Below are 22,373 nucleotides of genomic sequence, written 5' to 3' on the forward strand. Positions count from 1 at the left end.
AGACTGAAAATCAGAGGAGATTTGGAAAGCCTTATGAATGACTGAAATGAGGATTAAATGTAGATACAATGTTTTCACGGACAACAAAACAAGCATGAACTTGCAAATGCTGAGGTTTTAGTTTGACTTTAAAGTAGTATTTTGATGAAGGCTTTGTTATTGAATGTGTCTTTAATTACTTTTTTTTTCTCTCCATTGTTCCCATTTCAGATGATCATTCTCGAGTGAGATTGCAGCCCATTGAAGGAGAAACAAGTTCCGATTACATCAATGGAAATTATATTGATGTGCGTATACTGATGTAGTCAACAAACTTAACGTTGTGTTCAAAGAGGGAGCTCTTATTATTCTCACATTATTCTTAATTTGTATTAGATATCATAGCTAGTATCAGCTGCTAAACATTGTTGGAAGGTACTATCTTTGGAAGCTAGGTGTACACTAAGGGAGAAAAAAAAAAAGCCTCAAAGGTTTTGTCAATTAGCAAATGAAAGGAGTCATTTCATCCAACTGCCACTAGACTGAAACCTTGCCAGCAACACTGTATGGCTACTTTGCTTGCTGGTGCTTATATGGGCTAACAAAATGTTATTTTCACTTTCTGTCAACAGCTTGGCATCATTCCACATTTAAAAGAACGCTGTTTGCATATTAATGTGACAAAACTCTGTAATGCCTAATGCAGAGATTTGCAATCTCTTGTCATCTCTGCACTTTTAAGTCGCCTTCAAAGTATATTCTGCAGCTGTTAACCAGTACTTCTAATGCAAGCAAGACATTTCATTAAATATGTAGGCTGTTTAATTATTGAAGGTGGCTTCTTTGTTCATTCTGCATCATGTTAACTTAATGTTTTACATTAGAATAAATTCTTTAAGACACAAGGTGTTTTTGGTTGAAAGAATGAACTCAAAAGTAGAATTGAAAATCGTTAGAAAGTCAATACTATCTAGAGCCAGAAATCTATGAATAGCAAAGATAATAATTTTATTTTTTACATGGAGTACTAGATGTTAGGCTAAGTAAAACGAGTGTTGCTTCATGGGAAACTGTGTCTGCTAAAGATTTCTCATTCAGCAGTGGCATCTTTGAAAAATGGTGTCACGGTTTACAGTTCAATTTAATCACCAGTATGAAACAGGAATGTAACAGATGTTTTTCTCAGAGTATGGATGAACTAGAGCTATACAAGAAAAGTAGGCACTTCAGTTGTAACCATCTGAAGTCTGAACTTGTAACTTTCTGAAGATATCTCCTTCTATTGATGTTCAGTAGCATGTTCAAGAACCATTAAGTTAAGCTCAGATTTCTGCTTAGTCCCTTGCTGTTTGAAAGAATAGCACAGTCACCAAGAGTTAAAGGCGCATATGGAAATATATTTAGTTAGACGTCTCACTAAACTCTGAAGGGAGTAATCTGTCATGAAAGGAAAGAGAGAGTTCACATTGGGGACCTAGATTTGAATTCACTTTCACACTTCTTCCAACATTCAGGATTGTTCTCATTTTAGGCTACTAGTATATTCTTGTGTCAGATTTTGATCTGACTCTAAAATATTAAAAGATGTGAGGAATAAGGATTTGGACCATGCAGTCTCATTTAAAATGTTGGTAAGATAGCTGCATAGCAACCTTCTTTGCTTATGGAAGTACAAGAGGATGGAGAGAATGTGGCCCTAAAAGAAACAGTGCATGAGAACCAAAAAATTCTCTCCCTCATCCTCAGCAGATGGCTTCATTGCAAAGCTTGGAGGACTGCAGACATCTTCCAAAGACAGCTCTACCACAGAACACAGCATTTTTTGTTTATGATCTTGCTAGTCAGGTTTCCATTAGAAATGCTTGTTTTTCTACTACAGATGCAGCTGCAATTTTCTTCTTGCATGCGGTTTTTAGTACAGTTGTCTTGTTGTCAGAATAAACATACTAATAAGGGAATAGCATCATCACAGACGCTATGAAATTTTCTTGGAGAGAGGGGCAATGGTTATGCTGTGTTTTTTCCCATGTGTTTTTTCACTAGGAATCGGAATTGTTTGATCCCAGCCATTAGGGATATTGGACAACACATAGCAGAAAAAAATGAACTCTGCAGCTATCTTAACATTTCTCAATTCATAGACTTCCAAATTTTGCTTCAATGGCATGTAAAGGAATAAATTCTGTAATTAATGTCATTCTTTCTGTAATATTCAAGTTATCTTCAGTTATTTTGAGTCTTTCCTACCTTGTATCACTACAATGCCCCTTGCTCTTTTACAAAGAAATTTCAATGGCATGCAACCTACAGCTTTAAGTTCTTCCTGTTGATGAGTGACAACGCATCATAACCATTATTAAAAGGATAACACTGGTATAACGGAATTTATCAACATGCTAGTGCATGATCTAAACCTTTGGTGACACTCCCATTACATCAGAAACTCAAATACTATAAAAATGGTATTGTTCCCTATTGGCAACCTATTAAATGTTACAAAGAATCCGTAGAGCATTAGTCTTTATTGCACGGCCAGCTTGTGATTAAGTTGCCCTTGTCATCAGAGAAACATAGAATTGTTTTATGTTCTTCCTATTTAGATGTGAACAAGTGTATTCGTACCAAACCATTTAGTAAAAGCATTTACCCTTCTTTTTACTGTTCAGAAATAAAACATAAACAAATCACAGTGGACAGAGTGAACATCCCCCCACCCTTCCCCAGGCTGAATGCAAATCTGGCATTCTTTAGCTGTTAAAAAAGGGGTAGGCTTTGCACTCAGTAGCAATAGCTTGGAGGTATACCTCAGTCTCCACGAGCATCTGATGCCATTAGCTGCAAGTGCTAGAGAGGATTTCATGCTGTTCATTTTCAGCAGAGGCAACAAGGGACTGAAAGAACATATTACTTCTGTCCCCTAATGTACAAGGCTGCAACTTAAGTATCTTGCAGAAAACACATTTGCTTCTTGTTCCCCTTCTCCCTTGCCCTTTCCCCACTGGAAATAACTTTTGCATCTAATACGTTAACTGTATTATTGTGATTTTTACTGAATACTACTCTAAATGAAGTTTCACTCATAGCAGCATAGCCAAGATGCATATTGCTTATATTTCTTTTTCAATTTATTTTAGGGTTATCATAGACCAAATCACTACATTGCTACACAAGGTAAGTTTATCACCCTTTCTTTCTGGTTATGTGAGGCTAAGAGGTTTTAGTACTTGAATGACAGTTTATACTCTCTAATATTCTTGCCACAGTCAATATCCAGAACAGAGGAGGCTCAATCACTTAGGTAGAAGCGAGCAAACTGAATTATAATCTAATTTTCAGGTATGTCAAGTAAGCAGCCCTTTACCTTTGTGTTCAAATAGGTTTTGAGTAGAAAAGCAAAATACATCCTTTTTGGCAGAAGTTACTCAACATGTTGTTACTCATGAAAAAAGAAATAAGTCACAGTAAACTTTTCAGAGAGACAACAGTGTCATGAAAACGTATGTTCTCTTAATTGTTCAATGATAACTAGGCTTCAGGTCCTTAAAATACAAAACACTTAAGTTAGCAAGTTTTAGTAGAGGACCCAAAGACGTATTATGCTTGCAGGGGGATTCTTCAAAGGCATCTAGAGAGACAATTTTACAGGCCATCATTTAAAAGCTTGCTTGTGAACAAGAACCTATTCCTTTGTCAACACACAAATTAACGTTCAATTTGTACTTGTCTTCAAAGACATAATTTGCCTATTCTGATGCAGTTCTTAGTTATTTTTTGGTCAAGTTCAGAGCTGGAACAGGTAGGAAAGATGAGTCTTCTGTGACTGCTTAATCATAATATTGAACAATATGCCAATCTCCTGCCTATGCTTGGATAGTATACATGTGAAAATTTGATTGCTCCTCCACTGCTTGGAGGGAATCTTCTCTGTAATAGGTATTCTGTGACAGAGCTTCCTGCATTTGGCCATGGATCTGAAGAAGTTGAGCTACACCCACGTACGTTATTTCAACACATGCCCAACATTTAAGAGAGCCACCTGGAGTACTGAGTATAATATACTCAGAATAATCTTACCATGTGTTGGATTTAGAGTTCATGTATACTTTTTAATGACTTTTTATCAAAACAGAGAAAATGTTGGCCGTGTCAAATCAGAGCTCTTACTGTGATTTCAGTTGTCCCCTAAGTAACGCAGAGTCTGCAGCCTCCAGTCCCCACTTCTACCAGTGGGAGGCTTCGTATCTCTGCCTTTCTGTACTTCAGCTCTCGGCAGTCCCAAATGAGGTGCTACTTTGTGTCAGATGACAGTGGGGCAGGATGCAGATCTTATTTCTAGAACCACCTCACTACTGCCAATATTACACTTTTAGACCAGAATTAGAATTTGTGATCGTAGAATGTGAGCTATTTAAATGTGCTGCTTCTTCCACTTCTGCTACCCACCCGTCACATTCTTCAGTCCACAGTCTTTCTACAGATGAGCCAGACAGGAAAACTAGGACAAAAATGCAGCATTTCCTTAATTCCCTTTGGGCTTTTACACCCTCCTCTTCTAAGAAGAAATGGATTGTTCCATTTAACCTTTAGCTAATGATGCTGTTGTTTTTCACCTTTAATTGAATCCTAAAATAAAAAGATACACAGTTGGCATTTTACTTGCAGTTTGTAATACAGTTGTTTTCATCAGGAGGTTCCCCAGATCTCCCTAACAGCTTTCTGATAGACATATGAGATCCCTATCTATCTCAAGCAAGTTTAAATGCAGCTTTATCACTCATCGTAATACTTGAATAGCAAATACCAAGCTTGACGTTTTTCTACTTTCAGCTCTTAAAGCCAAGTATGTAATAATGTATGAATAATGTACTGGAAGTCTATGTACCAGATCCACCAGCAAGTCCCAACAGTTTCTCTGCCATGTTTTTCTCCTGATACGGTGTCAAGAAGTACCTAGTCGAGAAGGAGAATAAGAGGGGGAGAAACAAGTCTTCTTCCAAGATGTAAAGGATATATGACTGTTTCAGCTGTCATTCTTTGGGGCAGATCCCATCAGTTTCTTCTGTGTAGGTGCAGCTAAGTGCACAGAGAGATGCCTAACCCCTCCCACGGCGCAATGAATGAGAAACTGACTCTCTGAAGAATATGAAATCCATTTTAAAATGGGCATACAATTTACAGCAAATTCAAAATAATCTGGCTGTGAGGTTTTTGGTGGATTACATCTTTAACATCTTATTTTTTAAGGCCAGTTGGGAAGCAGATTTGTATCTCCAATTTGGAGGAATGAAGAGCGCTGATCTCAAAAGTTTTATGTATTCTCTCTGGCTCTGTTCCTGGCTTGGTGAAGAATCATGAGAAAGTTTCTTTTCCTTCCTCTGTCTCAGCTTTCCCATCTGCAGAATAGGGTTAAAAATACTCATCTGCTTTTTATAGTTCTCTGCAATGTCGTGATAGATGCAGCTGTGTAAAGGCTAGTTAGTGTTATTCTCCAGTATCCCAGCCTCCTGACAAAGCCCTTGCACAATAGTAGCACTTCCAGTAAGATGCAGTCTCTGTCTTTTGCAAAAGTGATAAGGTAACTGGGAATAATCTTTAAAACTCCTTTAAGGCTCTATATTAACTATGAAACGAAAGACATTTGTTTCACATTTCAGACTATGCCTCTGTATGTCTTCCTTACTAGTAAGCCTGTCATGAGCCACGGCTTGCAGTATAGCCAGTGATGTTCATGCTCTGTTTTAGAACACACTTTCATATAGATATGTATAAACACATCAATGCAGCACAACAGTTAAGCTGCATGTTTAATTCCCTTGATGTCTACTTTACATCAGTCTTTAAATAACTTCTCCCTTTCTCCCTTTTCTCTTCCACCGCAACTTTCGCAGGTGCACATGCCTATTGTTCTTTGAAGTAAAATATCATTACGTGAGTCAGTTTTAAATCTCTGAGGAGTTAGAATGATTGATATTTAATTTTCCTATGTTCTTCTTAAGCTGCATTCAACATATCAAGTGTTAATGAGCAAATATAATTGTTTGAAGTGAAAAAGTGGCAAATTTAATCAGTTTGTAATAGACTACCAATCTGCTTTTAACAGAGCTGTTATAAACATAATCACCTGTTTATTAAAGTGTTACTGTCTTCCATACTAACCAGAGTTTGACATACAGACTGGTATCTGTCCACCTTGGCATTCATAGCATCCTGCTGCTAACTTGAATTAGGGGGAGAAACATTTTTTAAAAGACTGACCTGATGGGAGGCTTTCTTAACTAATAATCAAAAAAGGTTTTACTTCCATTTTAAGAGTAATACATTCAGAGTGTGAAATTTCAATTATAAAATTACCGTCAATTTTCCTTTATGTGATAAGTATAATGTGAGTGGTAGGCTGAATTTACAGCTAATGAAGACTTTTGGTGATCTGCTGTAATTGGCATCAACAGATGGGATCCGCACCTGAGTCACTGTGATTAAAAAGAATCCCTCGTCACAAGCTGGCATATTGGGTCATGCAGAACCAGCAAGTTGGTGCAATTTAAAACTTGCCATTTTATTTCATATATGCCTTGTTCCCATGGATATAATTCTTTAATTTTTTTTATAGCAGAATATTGAGCTGTTGTGTGATCTGTTCAGTTTACTGGCAGCTAGGGTTTTTTTCTCCAGGAGTTAGGTAATCAAAGAATTTTAACCAAGTCCTTTAGTGAGAGCATTAGGTTGAATATCTTTACAGTACTTATTGTCACACATGCTGCTGGATGTTCTTACTATTGGATGACTGCTGTTGATCTTGCATGTCTCACTCTGATTACTAAGCAGGAAAAATTAATCTTTTTTGTACTTACTTGTTCTGTGTCCCCTGAAGTTCTTGTAGTTAACTGAGCTGTGACTTAGCTTCTTTTAGCAAGTCTCTGTCAAAGGTTTTGTAATGCTTCCTCCACCACTGCACCAGCAACTGTAAATTATGAGTGACAAACATGTTAATATAGTTCTACAACATTGCTCGTTGCCGTTTCCACCAGGGCTGGTTTTTGAGCAGATCAATCATGTGTGAAACAGCAGATACTCACATGCAAGCTGCATGTCTTTATATATGAAGTACATGCATTTGTGCATCTCAGACTTTTGAATGCTCCTCACAGCAGATTGTCTCTGCTTGCTGCAGCATGCAGAGGAACCGGATCTAAGATGTTTTGTGGAAGTACTTCAGAGCATATCTTAATGACTGTTAAAAGTTATTCTTGAAGATAAAGCAGCTTTAGATGTAATAGCCCAGTGCAACCTTTCAACCTCCTTTTTGTCTGTATCCAGTTGTAAAGCAGATGCTAAACTGTTTCACTTTGTGTATTGCTGATTATGGAGACAGACATCAAGTCAAGTTTCAGTCAGGAGGGGTTTTTTAGGTATGAGTTATAAACTTCTGAAAATAAATATTTACAGTGGAAATGTTTACAGTCTTCACTACAGCAGCATAAACTTACTGCTGTAATACCCCCTTTCATATTCCTTCTCTTTTCTGCAAAATGTCTTTCTTCCACACACAACTATATATGTTGTGTGAACATTTTAATAAGGGTTTTCAGAAACAAAAATACGTTTTTTTTCAAACTGAAAGTTCCCTTTCAGGGATCTGAAGGAGAAATACTGCTTTGAATAATAATACTCTTAACTTCCTTGGCATGTTTTTTGGTTTTATGTTGCAAAAAGTTGTCAGAACTACAGCAGTGTGGAAGCTCCACACTTCTCTTCACAAAGAAACTTTTGCTGCCATGGTTTTAGCCTCCAGATGAAAATTAACTTTTGAAATTACATCAGGGAGAGCTGAAAAACAACAAAGCAAGATAGTGCTACACAGTTTTTCAGCTTTATCGGTGCTGTCATTTTTGCAGGATGTAGGGTAGTCAGGCTGATTTCCTAATATATATACAAAGTGATTGCGTTTTGTACACCTGTATTAATCTTGAAGATTCAACTGTGTTTGATGCTGTTCTTCACTTCTTAATCATCAAAATGTTAAAAAGGTGGTTGAAGCCATCTATCTTCAGTGAAGGAGATAAACGCATTCTTAAGCACTACATTGAATAGGTGAGGCTTTCTGAAACATGTCCTTCACCTGTTTTGCAATAGTGGTGACAAATGGCAAAGAAGTTACTTTTTTCCCCACGCCCAAATGAAGTAATAGACCCTTTACACATGGAAGTGATATCTCCAGGTTATATTGTGAAGCCATATGGCAAATTCACCAGAGCTCTCTTACTACCATTTCCCACCGAAGGCTGACGATAACAATTACAACATTTGAGCATCTTTTCAGAGTTGGTACTTCTGCTACTGTTGAGGACAAAAAGAGACAGTATGTAGTAAAAACTGGTAACTATCAGTCAACACTTTTCAACAGTTGCTGCATTATGGTACATGAGAATACCAGAGTTTCTCTCTGCCTCTTTGTTTATAATAGGAGATTTTAGTGATAACTGTGTTACAATAGTTATCTTTCACCATTTTCATGATTCCTATATTTTTCTGTCTTCATAGTTTTGTCTGTCTGGGGAATGAGATGCCCCTGTTGCTGTCCATTCAGTGTAGAAGGCTGTAAATGCAGACCTAGCATAGTTTTCTAATACATACAAAGTTGGCTTAGGCTCTGTTGCAGTGTGTTGCTTCTCTGAATCTTTGTGTGTAGACCAAGTGAAACGGGAGCGTTGTTGTAAAACTGCTGATAGATCCATTACTAGGTAGAGCCACTTACATTCTTCTTCATATATGTGGGGCTACATTTTGCATAAAATACATGCGTGCCTTTCATAAACCTTTGGAAATTCTTTGAAAGTACAGACAAACTCTAGAAATGATACTGAATAATTATTTAATATTTATTTGCAAATATAAATTCCCACAGTCCATGCCGGCTGTTCTTTCACTGGCTTGTTAAGGTGGCTCGTGAAACAACAGTTTGAGAAACTGGTGATTTTTCAGTAGTCCATTGTCAAAGCCACAGAGGAGGAAAAAGCCATCCTTCTATCCTCTCCCCCGCCAAGATTAAGCAGCAAGAAACCAGACATAAAGGTCTTCAGAGCATACATAGATCTCTGTCTCAAAGACAAGATTTCTCTGTTGTGAAGTCAGTCCAGAATAGCTACAACAGACTTTTGCATATCAGAATTAAGAAGTAAGAGAAATGAGAGACTACAGTACTTAAGGAGACAGAGAGGTGAATCAGGCAAAAGGAAATGTTTCAATGTTGTATTGTAGAAAATAGAAGATTGTGTGAAAATTAGTATATTTGTCCTCTTTTAAAAAATGTGACTATAAAATATGTCCTGCAAACAAGGAAGTTATGATCTTCCTGAAACTCAAGAGCTGAGCAAACTGTCCTTGTGAACCAAACACACTTTCAGAAAAGAACTTTATGGAGGTGGCCACGTATTAGTGTATTTGCTGCTCAGACTCTTAATTACCTAGATTATGCACTAGAATCTGTTTTTTGTCCAAGGAACATGTATACAACATCAGCCTTACAAATGTACCTCACATGTCTGTATTCTTGGGGGGATGCAAATTATGAAAAGCTGATGTTTGATGATAGGTTTCCATCCTCGATAAAGAATCAGCCATAAATTGGACTTGATGGGGAAGGTACCTGGCAGTCTTGATGGAGTACTGTTAACATGCCTGTCAATCAGTGAAGCCTAATGCTAAAGCAGAATAAGGAGCAGAGAAATGCAGTTTGTCAGGAAAATCATGTAGTCAAAGCATCTTTTTTTCTGCGAAGTTTATTTTCCAGCTGGTCTTCAGCAGCCTGGAGGAAGCCTGGCAGCAGGTGTAAGAAGGCTTTTCGTCTTCTCATTTGCTGAAAAAAAAAGTGTGTAGCAAATTTACAAACAGAATGTATTTCAGAAACAAATGTATCAAGAAACAAATAAGGCAGCTTTTTTTTGTCTTGTCACCGTATCCAAATCTTTGAAACCTGTCATCTTTTCTCTATTCTGCATTCTTTGGTGGCCACTGAAATCTCTATATTGATACGGCCACCAATGCACATGACAGTCCGGGTGATTTTGAAGCACTGCCTTTGAAAGAAAAAGATACAGGCTTATTGGATTAATTTCTTTCCCTATGCATCTGTATTCTTCCATGCAGTTGCATATTCAGATGTAGACTTTGTGGAGATTCCCTCTGCTGCTGCTAAATCTCATTCTGTTGCAAGCATGCTCATGTTACTGTGTCTGTACTATGCACAAATACACTCTGCATATTAGAATGACTTTCCTTGTTTACAGTGTACATCAAATACTGAGGTCTCCCATAAAATATAATAAAAAATAGTATTAAAAGGTTAGCATTGCCCTTTCCTACTTGAAGTGGTGAAAATAACCTGTGTGGTACCAAAAATAACAATAAATAATATTGCTGAGAGAATTTGTTGTCATGCAGATTTAATTTTTACCATAATTATCTTGAAGTTAAAAGGAAAAATATCCAAGACACATTTATTTGTTAATGAACTTCACATGTATCTTGATCTGTTTGGAAAAATATCCAAGACACATTTATTTGTTAATGAACTTCACATGTATCTTGATCTGTTTAATATTTGTTTGATTCTGAGTATTTCTATGACTGAGGAAGAAATGAATGTACCAAAGTTCTCCAGCCTTAAATAGGAAAATATATTGTGAGTGATAGATCTCACTCATGAGACACCTATCGGGATAATCAATTATGACAAATTTGGTTTTGCTAGCATTTTTACCTATGCTTTAATGTAGACTAAACTATCTTGTTTGTTCATCTGGGTAAAGTGTTCGTGTTAATGCACTTCAACTCTCAGCACAAGTTTAAAAAATACAGCATCTGAATATCTTACTCACAAGCATGAGCAACATTCCTTCACAATAAGGTCCTTGGGGAAAAATAAAAGAAACAAGTAGCCAAAATGAACTCATATTTTTGAGCTAGAGAATAGTGATGATTTTATTACATCCTGATGCTTATGATTGACTCAACATGAAAATAGAAAGTAGAAATGGGAAAGACTAATTAGGTTCTTTTGTCCATTCCCTAAGGAACCTTCTACTGAAGGGGATAAAATGATCTTAAACTTCTCATCCATCATCAAAATTGATTCTGCATTACAAGTTGATATGAAGAACCCAGTTCAACAAGTCAATTACCTAAGATTTTTGAGTTGGAAATGTTGCAGGCAGCATGTTTTTTACAAAATAAATTCTGTTTCTTAGTCTTGCCAAGCTCAGATGGGCTATTTAGAATGAGTGATTAATAGGTATTTATATTTCCATGATGGAAGTCACCCTTATTGAGAAGAATGCACAAATTAGAAACTAAAACAGGTATCTTACTGGAAAACATTGATTCAGCTAAACTGAAACCTTCTGTTGGACTGCTTTCACAAAGACACTTCATGTTCAAACTGTGGGCTCAGTGCTCCTGGAATAAGCCGTCAGTCAGAGCTGTGACCTCAGATGGAGAGCCAATACCTCATGTTGCTATTTGATCTGAATCAATTTGGACCTGTATCTCAGTTTCCCACGAGTCCCCTATCGTTCTCCCAACATGCTTGGCTGTAATTAAACAATTAAATGTCTGTAGGGCATAGACAGAAACAGAGTCCATGTGCGAGTGAGTCCAGCTTTGTTTCTCTGTAGCTGGTACACTCCGCTGTAAAATACATCAAGGCCTCTAGTTAAGATTACACTTATTCAAAATATTCCTGTTTCATAGCAGAAAAAACTGAAACACACTCCCTGCAAGGTATCCCACATAACCCTCACCAGGGGATCCCTAACCCCCGGGAGTGCTACATGTAATGCAAAATTTGGAAGATCCTGGATTTACGCAGTCTGAGAAAATGTTAATGAGAGGAACAAAGCATTTAACATCCCCGCTGTGTGGCAAACAAATTATATGAAAGAAAGAGTTCTTCAATTATACTGGATGAAATACATTAAATTATAACTACATTGTTTTGTTGGGTTTTTTAATTTCCTGCAGTAAAGATCAGAAAAAGCAGCTTTCTTGAATAGCGTAATGGTACATACATGGCTGGTTGTACTATGTACAGAGCTTTTATTCCATTCAGCTTTGCCTAATCTCAGGCTAACTGGATAAATCTGGACCATTTCTGGTGCAGCCAGTTCCTCTGTTCCCAGTCTGCAGTACTTCTGTGAGTAGTCAAAAGGTGTTACGGGAATGTGCTATTTATTCTTTGGGAAATCATATGACATTTTCATTTTATTTTGTTGATACAGAACAAACTGAGCTAGTATTGGAAATTTAGCCGTGGAGAAATGTCAATCAATAAGTGTGTAACACTTTATTAGATGGAAAGTTAGCTGGTAGCATTAGCTGTAGTGTTATAAAAATGTCTTAAATAGTACCTGCCCAGAGTGCACAAATAAAGTCTGGTCTCAGATTTTAAAATGTATTTAAGTGCAGCACTGACTTGTTTCTGAACATGGTGGAAATACTAATGTGGAGCAGGGACAGGTAAGATTATTCAGAAATGGCTAGGGAGCTGGCATATTGTGGCTGCTGTATATTATACCAAGCCTGTTCAGTTCATTTGAACCCTACCTTGCTTCCTGTTGTTTCTCAAGGTGTGTTTGGATTGTGACTGCGAGGGGCATGAACACCTCTTGTGTATTCATGGGCATTTAATATGTAATGTGGTTCCCGCTACAGTGGAGCTCCAGTCCCGGACTGGGATTTCTAGGTGGTACCATAATGCAGACAAAATAATGCATAGAGATGTGCACTGTTCCAGTCTAGTTAGATCTGTATCAATAAAGAAAAGAATATGCCATGTGATATTCCAGAGAATAAATACCACATCCCCATAAAACTTTCTGACTACCCACAGAATCACTGCAGAATAGGATCAGACGAATGCCAAGAGAAATGATCCAGCTCTAGCCAATAGTTGATGTGTATGTGCATATACATACGCTTATAAAATATGTCTTTTCAAAGTGATTATCTAGTTTTGTGAAATAAGTAATTTTAAAGAAAAAATTCTCTGGAATAATCAGTTTTGTCATTGCTCAAAGGATATATTTTTTAGGCATCTCTATATTAAACTGGGAATTTAGAATGGAGGGTTGTTTTTATTTTAGCTAGCTGTGAGACGTATATTTCATAAAACAATAAGACTATGGCTCATCACTACTGTACATTGTAAACGGCACGTTACAGGCCAAATGTTTTTATGTTCTTTTTACAATTGGAAAGAGATGGAGAATTTACAGGTCAATCTCCTCCTCTCCTTCATCCTGTGAAAGGTCTGGTGCTGACTCCTCTAAATATAGGAGGAGGTAATATAGAAAGCCAGCCAAAGCACTGGTCAGTCTCATGGGAGCTATAGATAAAATTTCTACGTGCACCTCAGTCACTTAGTAATCTAAGCCTCGTTGAAAGCTAATGGGACTTGAAAGCACTTTGAAAATTTCATTTTGTGAAAGCCAATTTTCATGTATAGTAAAGTGCAGCCTTGCTGACTGGCTAGCTCAAAGCAAGTAGGATTTAGTTTGTGCTTGAAAATCAGCCAATTACTATTCACTGTGCTGTCCCTTGGCTGATAATGAGAGAAGGCTGTGTTTTTCCTGAGCAAAGGATACAGTAGAAAGCCTCTGTGTTGCCAGTAGCTGCACTGGGCAGGATTTGTCCCAGTAAAGCATTTCAGCTTGCTTTATAAGCAGCGTTTTCCTGAAATGTTAAGCTAACAAGATTCAGTCAGATCTGTTTCTTATTGACAATCCATCTAAGGTGAGGAAATAATGAAAAACAGATTTTAAATTCATAGCTCAGTCCTGATTAACCCACCTGAGTGTAGCTGAGGTGACTTACTGTGGAATAGTGTTGCTGCATACTGTTTTCTTTTTTTTGCGTTTAAGGTGGTATCATTGCAAAAGGCCAAAAAAAGAAATGGTGGACTGGCTACAACTCAAATATAGATTCTGCATATATTTGATATGCACAGTATATTGTGAAGCCTGGGTTGAAACTAGTGTTAGGAGAAACTGAACATTTTTTATTTGTTTGCGAATTAAGTTGTGATAGAATTCCTGCTTAGAAAATAGTGTTCTTTCTTACCTGACTATGAGTTAATTACTGCCTCTACAAGTGGCTCCTCTCTGCGCCATCTCTGACTCTACTACCATGGAGGAATCAGTTAAAATAAGGTTTAAAACTGAGAGAGAGGTTTTTTCCATACCTCACATAAGAGTAACCATAGCCACAGTCTTCCTTGCTTGGGCTTAACATACTTATAGGGAACCAACCTCATTGGAAGTTCATCCACAGCTTTGTTTACTTGTATTTTTCCAAGGTAAGAGAGATTTCCAAGAACGTTTTGTCAGAAAAGCCAGCATAGCTATATAATTACAATATAGTTCTGCTGAAGATTACATAATAATTAATATTTGTAAGGCTAAAATTAGAAAATGCCTTTCAAATGTCATCACAGTCAACACTATAAGTCAAATGAAATAAAGTGATAAGAGCAAGAATGTATTTTTTCAGCTCATTACAGCGGTTTTGTTTAATTTCATTGAGATTCTTTAGTGTACAAAATGTCTAGGGCTGGGATATGCATAAGCGACAAATAATAATTAATACTGAAGTATGACAGCTAGAAAGCAGCAATTAATAAATAACACTGAAGCATTTATGGCCAAGTTTTGCCAGTACAAACATCTGTTGCCTTTCAGTGTGCTAATTCTTACAGTGGTAGGTCTATAGGAGACTTCAGGGAAAATGAATAGGTGCATGGCACGGGGCTACGTTTTACCCTCGATGCTGTTTTAGTTTCTGGAACAAACTTGGGAGGGCTTTAATTAAAGCATGAGAAGCATCCAGGTTATATGACCTGATTCTTTTTCATCATTATTTTCTTGACACCTTAAAATACGAAAGACTGATCTGTATGCATTTGGATAGCTATTGGTGAGTGGTGGGCCCATATGGTTTAATGATATCTTGACCACAGTTTTATCTCAGACTTAAAAATTATTCACAGTATTTATAGGAGCACACATACTGTGCCCATGAAAACATACTCTTGTGTAAGCCTTTAAAGTCAATTTAAGTGTATATGTTATGGTAGAAAACAAATGTCTAAACCTATTGTGAGAGAAGTTGTTGCAGAAATACTGCATGATCACTGCCTGAGTGTTTTAAGTTTTTATAACAGAGCTTTGTTCTGGACTTCACTGGCCTCCATGGAGGCACTAAACCCTTAAGAACTCCTGGAAGGGTGAGTGAAAGTTAAATGCATGCTACCAGACCTATTCAACAAGCATATGGTAAAGACTGCTGTTGAAAAATCAGATTATCAGCAACTGATCAGATCTTCAAAATATCTTCCATTCAGAAACCAGCTCATTTGAGGAGGGTAGAGATGAGCCAGCACAGAGCTGTACTGCTGTGTGGCAGTGGTGATGCAATTACAAAAAAATACTGAAGTAGCAGTTTATCTTGCTAGTTGACTAAATCAGCACAACTGGGGTCTGTCACTTTTCTTTATAGTATGCTGACTATTTTAGATAGAAAGATCAAGACATTTTATTTTATTTTATTTTATTTTATTTTATTTTATTTTATTTTATTTTATTTTATATTATTTTATTTTATGAAAAAGTGGAACCTAATCTTATACTCCCTAGTCTACACGTGGTCACGCGAAGAGGCGTCCAGGTTTGCAGAGCTGCTGACCACCGATGAGCTTCCCTTGAGGTAACTGGGAGGCTGACAGAACTGAACACTCGTGAAAACCTGATCACATAATGATGCACCCGCAAATTCGTGTTGATAAAATCTTGGGCACATTGCCTTATTGAGTAGGGAAAAAATGTATTTCAGTTAAGGGAGATGTTCCCTTGCCTGCAGTCTGGTATTTATAGTTTAAAGTAACCTATAACTGCAGTTTTCTACATAACTTTTTCTGAAAGGGCATTTTGTTCTTACCTCTGAATCCCAGCATGGTTAAAAGAGCAAACAGCACGCACTTATGGATTATCAGATCACTGGACTGGCAGAGCATTAGTAAATCTGTAAGTTATCCTACTAACAGCTAGTCTGTCCCATTTAAGAGGTTCATTAGGAAAAGGCGAATTTTTGAACTTTTTAATCTATTAGCTTGTAGTCTGTTCTCCCAGTATTTTTTTTTTTTTAATCTCTGGTTGTATGCTTTCGCGTGTATTTTGAACAATTTCTGCATAATGGGTTTGGGGGTTTTTGACAGTGTAGTTGCAAAGGGAATCATTGCTTTTTGGCTTTTTTTTTTTTTTTTGCCATGCAGCCATATCTGTTAATAAGAAAACATTTACTGTATCTCAACTTCATTTTGAAGGAATCATACATAGTAAAGAATGAGGGCTAAAATGCAGCTCCCTCAATGCAGGCATATTAGCTAGTTGTCCTTGAGTGGTCAAGCTGTAGGCAGTCACAACAGCAAGCAGCAAGTTTTGCTTCAGTAAAAAGTGAAGACAGTTATCATTGCTACTAGAAACTGCAGTAGCCATTAGGTGAGGGGACCATTTTATAACCACCTCCTCACATGGGGTGGGCACGTCTGCTCACTGGAAGGAGGTTTATTACACTCTTTTCAAGATGGAATTTAACTGCTGCAGATACAAGTCTTGCATCTTGTCGGTCTGCTGCCTCTATCAACACATGCTAACAGCTGCCACTGCCCATGCACTGTCCCTGGGGAGCCTTTGGAGCTTAAAGGTATCTGTTGATTTTCTGCACATTTCTAACTTTAATATCTGTCATTGAATTTGGTCTCAGGTGGACCCAACATTAGCTTGTGCATTTGACATTCTATTCTAGAAGAAGGTTTTAGAAGCTATTTGTTCCTTGTCTAAGCTGCTTGCTTTTCTAGAAATTGAGAAATGACCCATAGATTTACAAGTCCCATCTGAGTAAGTGCTGGGGACATTTCAGGATTCAGGTTTTACTTGTTCTTTGTCTGTTTCCTCTTTCCTACATCTGAACACTTTTTCCTGTATTCTGGGCTAGTTTATCACGTTCAGACTGATCACACCCCAGCAGCAATACCAGTTGTTAGAACTGGGTCTCACAATAAAACGCAGAAATAGAAGCTCTAGAAAGCTCTGTGTACAGAAGCAGCTTCTTAAGAGTTTAAACCATTCTTAAAAGCTGTGTGATATTCCATTTCCTAATATGTTTGCATTCCCAGATCAGCAACTAACAACTACTAGTAATACAACTAATGGTTGTGATATATACAACTGATCATTTCTGTTGAGTTTTTTCAACAATGCATTTAATTAGCTTGGGGTTTGGAGCGTCGATTTCTTTCTCTTATTTTCCTTTGCTTTTCATCTTCTGGTTGCAGTATGTTGTTGATTTCTTTTTTTCACAGCAGAAATCTTTGATACCAACTCCTATATTGTGTAGCTAATGGGGTACGCTGCAGGCTTAATGTTAGGCAGCACAGAATCTTCTCTTCAGACCTTCTCCTCCCGCAAGGGGGCAACTGCTGAGAATAACCTTCCTGCCTATTGTGCACACATCTGTTAAGTTGATGCTTAGAACAATTATAAGCTCTTTCTCTCCCTACCACGTGTCTCTGGAACAAAATTGTTCAGTTCTTCACGACAATAAATCCTCCAACCCTACCTAGCCTCTAATGCTTTTCAATTCTGGCTGGAGACAAGTAATAATTTATTCATATGTCAGAAAATAATTTGAAAAATGTCAAGAAGAAAAGAAAAATGGGGTAGAAAAGAATTGCTTTTTGAGACTTTACGGTAGGTTTTCGGGTGTTTTTTTTCCTTTCAGTGTCCTGAACGTGAAATAAGTTTGGAGGCTACATGTAAGAATTGGAGAGGAAAAGCAAGAAAACACTTCAGAATACTTGAGGAGAGCAGGAAATCCTGTCAAGCACTTTTAATTATGATTGTCTTATCATTTGGATAGTAAAATTGAGAAGAGCATACTCAGCACTGCAGAATAGGACATTTCTTCTAGAAGAACATTTGGAATCAAGCTTGAAAGACTTGTCAGAGCTCAGCTCTTTCTCTGGCCTGAAAAATGCTATTACTTTTTCTAAAGATTCATTTTTCTCATAATTTATTGTCTTTTTTTTCTGTATAAAGAATGACAAATTCAAAATATTTAGAAAGAAATTAGTGTTTAGGGTCTCTCCCCAGTTGTAATTTGTGATTTCAGCATCTGAAATGTGGGAATCATTAAACCACGAGACAAATTATGCTATCTGTAGGAAAAAAAAATCAGGAATAAATTGTTGCAGGTTATCCCAGAGCTGTCAGAAAGAAATGACTGGTACAAAGTAAGGCCCAACCATCTTGTATCTCAAGTGAATCTGTAGGAAAGAAAACTGAAATAATACATAGAGAAACTTGCTACGTTGCCCCTCACTTTCTCAAAGATTTTGGCTTCTTGCAAGGGGAAAAGAAGAGGGCCGTGTAGGCAGAGGATCTTTTCTCACCTTTCCTGCAGCTTTACCAAAAACATATTCGGATGAACAATCTTGAAACATCACATAATCCTGTGGTGACAGAATGCAGTGGAGCCATTTAGATTTTCTCCATTAAACCAAGTTGTGAATCAGGATTCTTGAAGCAATAGTGTTGTTATTTTTTGTCCTCGATCAAATTTAAATAATCTTAATAATGTTTCATGAACTTGCAGACTCTTTCCAGGACACTACTCTGTGGAAAACTGCCTTTCCCTAATCCTATTTTTAGTTACACTCCTTCATTTTGCTGAATATTTGTTTGAGATTTGAGAGGCAGGAAGGAGCTATACAGAGACAGTATTTTCCTACAGTGAGTAAAATAGTCTCCTTCCTTCTACCAGTAGGAGAGGTTGGCCCAAAACTTTTCTAATGCTGTTGTGACTTTAATTGCCCAAAAAGCTATAGTGAATCCTATGTTATTAAAACACAAGCAAGCTAAACTTTCACTATAATGTATATTAATTATCTTACTGTGACATTCAAAATTGCACTCGGACCGTGTCTGTATTACATATCCAGGACAATTATGTAGAAGTGAAATACTTATTGTAAATTTCCATATGGTAGAGGGTGATTTAACTCCTATCATACTTCAGAATGAAATCTCACAAAAGTATCAACTGTTCTGTGCTGTAAATTAAAAGAAAGAAAAAAAAACAGGTGTCCAGTTTTGTAGCCACAACATCAGCTTGAATTTGGTAATTTCAGAAACTGTAGTTCTAGATTCTGCTGTTATTCCTACTCTGCGGCCTTCTGACATTTCTTGTGTTCTAACACTCATTGCTTCCTGTTGTTTTAAATGGCTTTTTCTCCTGTTATGTGAACTACCAAAGCAAGTAAAGACAAGTTGAGTGACTATAGGGAAACCTGTGGAACTAACTATATATGCAGCATTTTTAAAAAGAGAAAGTAAGGGGGAGAATACATAAATTCTTTAAATGATCTATGCAAAGTATGGATGATAAAATTATCCTTTGAAATTGCTGAAAATAAAAATAAATTTTAAAATATCGGAAGTTTTAGACTATTACCATCCTTTTTCTTAAACTTGGGTTCTAAGTAAGTTATGTTGTAACTGTGATGTTATTTGCCTAGTGACTTGGTTTTGACTTGCGCCGCAGAGGACATGGCTGCCACGGCATGATGGGGTTCTTTACCGCTTTCTCCGCTGTTTTGCAAAGTGATATACTGCAGCAAAACCTATAACTTCTGACTCACTTCAGGAAGTACAATTTAGGAGCTGGGGTAATTTGATAGATAGTGTATACTAAGAAAAATATTAGAAGCCAGGAAAGGCCACATAGTCCGTTGAGGCTCATTTAATTCCAAATACACCTTCCTTAGGTTATCATCCAGTTGTTAAGAGAAAGAGTAATGTTATCCATTTTTTATAATTCCACTTCTGGGTATTACGTCCACTTCTGGGTATTACGGAGATAAATACCTAAATGCTGGAGAACTAACTTTCTTTCAGAGCACTATTTCAGGGGAAAATACTTAAATGCAGATAGGTGGGATGACAGAAAAGAAATTGACCCTAAATGAAAAATATGAGTATAGTAATATGTAATATATGTGTATAGTCACCATTTCGCAAAGTTCCCCAGAGACAAGCTTCCAATCATGAGACTTTCAGATAGTAACCTTTCCTTTGATTTATTGTTTCAGGACCAATGCAAGAGACAATATATGACTTTTGGAGAATGGTATGGCATGAAAACACAGCCAGCATAATCATGGTTACTAATCTCGTAGAAGTGGGAAGGGTAAGTGATTTTTGTACTTAAGCAGATGAAAGACTTCCAAGGTGTTTGCTTTTGGAAATTAAATAGCAGACCAACAAAATGCTTATATACTGAGTATAGCACATAAAATATTTATGACTGCCTATGCTAAGAGGTTCATTATCAATTATTTTTAAACATGCCTTGGATGCTTGGCTTTGATAACATTAGCACAATGGAAAAGTCACTGATAAAGCTGCATTCTGTACAGACTGCCAAAGAGGGAAAGCATCATATCTTTGCATATATCTCAGACATACCTTTTCTATTAAGGGAAACCAGGGAATTGGTTACGGAACAAGATATGGAGTCATCTTTTTTTTTAAGGGAGGCTGAGGGGGAGTAATTCTGAAACGGATTTCTGAGAAAAGTAGTTGAACTATGAAATTGCGCATTCTTCATAGTATATTAGTCTAAATCAACCTGGTTTGTTTGGGTTTTCCTTCCTGTGAGCCTTCTGGTCTAAAACAGAAAAAAAATCAGCTTTACTCATTTGTACACTAAATTTGTTGACCAGGAGGTCTTCTTCAGGAGCTGAGTAGTAAAGGAAAGCTTGAGTTACCTGGTTTATACTGTGCACTTTTCTTTCTTTGCTTGACAACTTCTAAAGTAGGCCTCCTACTCAAGTCATTATGGCTAATTTTGTTTTCAACAAGTATTGAATGGAACCATTTTCTTTGTTTCTCCCAACCGTCAATAACTGAGTCTTTTAATTTACTGCTTTGTCTCTATACTGGTGTCTTAGTTCTCATCTGGGATGTTTTTTTCAAGAAAATTTTGCTTGGGAAGAGGGCATATAGTTTTCATTTGGAGTGAAAAAAACCCACTGCTTTTATTGCAGCTACTGCAATTATTGTAAATCTAAGTGTTGAAATAAGAAGTCAAGTGCACATATCTTGGTGTGAGCCACATGGTTTTAAGAGATGTTTTTAATTTGACGCTGGTGGAGTGGCTGATACCCCTCTGCCCTGTGACACTGGCATGAGGAGAGAGAGCACTGTTCACGTGGTGTGAGTCAAAGTGTCGGATCTTGTCTCCTTTTTAGCGAGTCCAGTTTTACAATCTCAAGTTTATTCTTCCTTATGTCCTTTGTCAATTGTTAATATAAATCCTAACATTTAGATACCTGTATGCCCAAGCGTGCCAACAGATAGGGTGCCAGTATTATTTTTAGATATAAAAAAAGATGGGATTTGTGACTGCAATTAACACCTGCTGCAGGAACACATGTACGACTAATTGCAGAGGCAAAAAAGGATCACGGAGGCCGCTTTAAAAATTCAGTCCCTTGAGTGAGGAAGAAGGTAGAAATAGTTGGATGGTCACATATCAATTCAAAATGGATGGATTTGTAAGAATAGGAAGCTCTCCAGCAAACCTCTTCGTTAAAGCTTTATACACATTCATAAGTACCCAAGCACACAACTTAAAAGGGATGTTTTCAGGGTATGGATAAACAAGCCTTAGAACAAAAATAGCACACTGCATGAAACCACATACTGTTTTCCTAAAGTCAGTATTTGAAAACATTAATTAGAGTGAACTGTCAGGTATCAGCCAGGGAGGCACCAGTCTTGGTGCCAGTGTTGGCAGCCTCAACTCACAACCTTTAGGTACGCAGCACATTCCCTTAGCGGCAAGGAACAGTTTGTGCCACCATGCAGATTTCTTCAGGGTGCAGAAGTCCCAGTGGGATACAGATCTGTGGCTTTGTTGTTTCTGGCAGTGCTAGAAATGACTTTGTTCTCGCTTTCTCTGGAGGCCAACACAGGTGAGATCAGAAAGCAGAAATTGAAATGAGCTTTTAATGGAAATGAGATCGTATGAGCCACAGAACAATGCAGTCACTCCTCTGTCGGTGCTTCTGTCCTGCTCCCAGAGCTGGAAACATCAGCAACAGGGAGGCATATTACAAACACACCATCTGTCCCACAACCCCTAGCACAAGCTCTGTGCCACCTTGATTAGTAATGATTTTAATGGACTTTTTGGTAGCATTCCTGCAGGGCAAACCGTGTAACCTTCCCAACCTCGAGGTTTTCTATTTCAGTTGCTATTGCTGGTATAAGATTTATAGGGGT

The 22,373-nt window shown here is 37.4% G+C and overlaps 1 protein-coding gene across 11 annotated transcripts in view; it reads left to right on the forward strand.

The window, feature by feature from the left end:
• The window catches only part of PTPRM (protein tyrosine phosphatase receptor type M), a 499,983-nt gene that overhangs the window by 445,640 nt on the left and 31,970 nt on the right, over positions 1–22,373 (forward strand). For all 11 annotated transcript variants that reach the window (XM_087756312.1, XM_087756322.1, XM_087756360.1 and 8 more), the window contains 3 exons: positions 211–287; positions 3,114–3,150; positions 20,177–20,274. In XM_087756312.1, the coding sequence (XP_087612438.1) occupies positions 211–287; positions 3,114–3,150; positions 20,177–20,274 (212 nt within the window). The remainder of the gene's footprint in view (positions 1–210; positions 288–3,113; positions 3,151–20,176; positions 20,275–22,373) is intronic.

This window comes from Nipponia nippon, unplaced genomic scaffold, assembly GCF_047370975.1.
Source record: "Nipponia nippon isolate SJK-2023a ecotype South Korea unplaced genomic scaffold, ASM4737097v1 scaffold_1, whole genome shotgun sequence".
NCBI lineage: Eukaryota > Metazoa > Chordata > Aves > Pelecaniformes > Threskiornithidae > Nipponia > Nipponia nippon.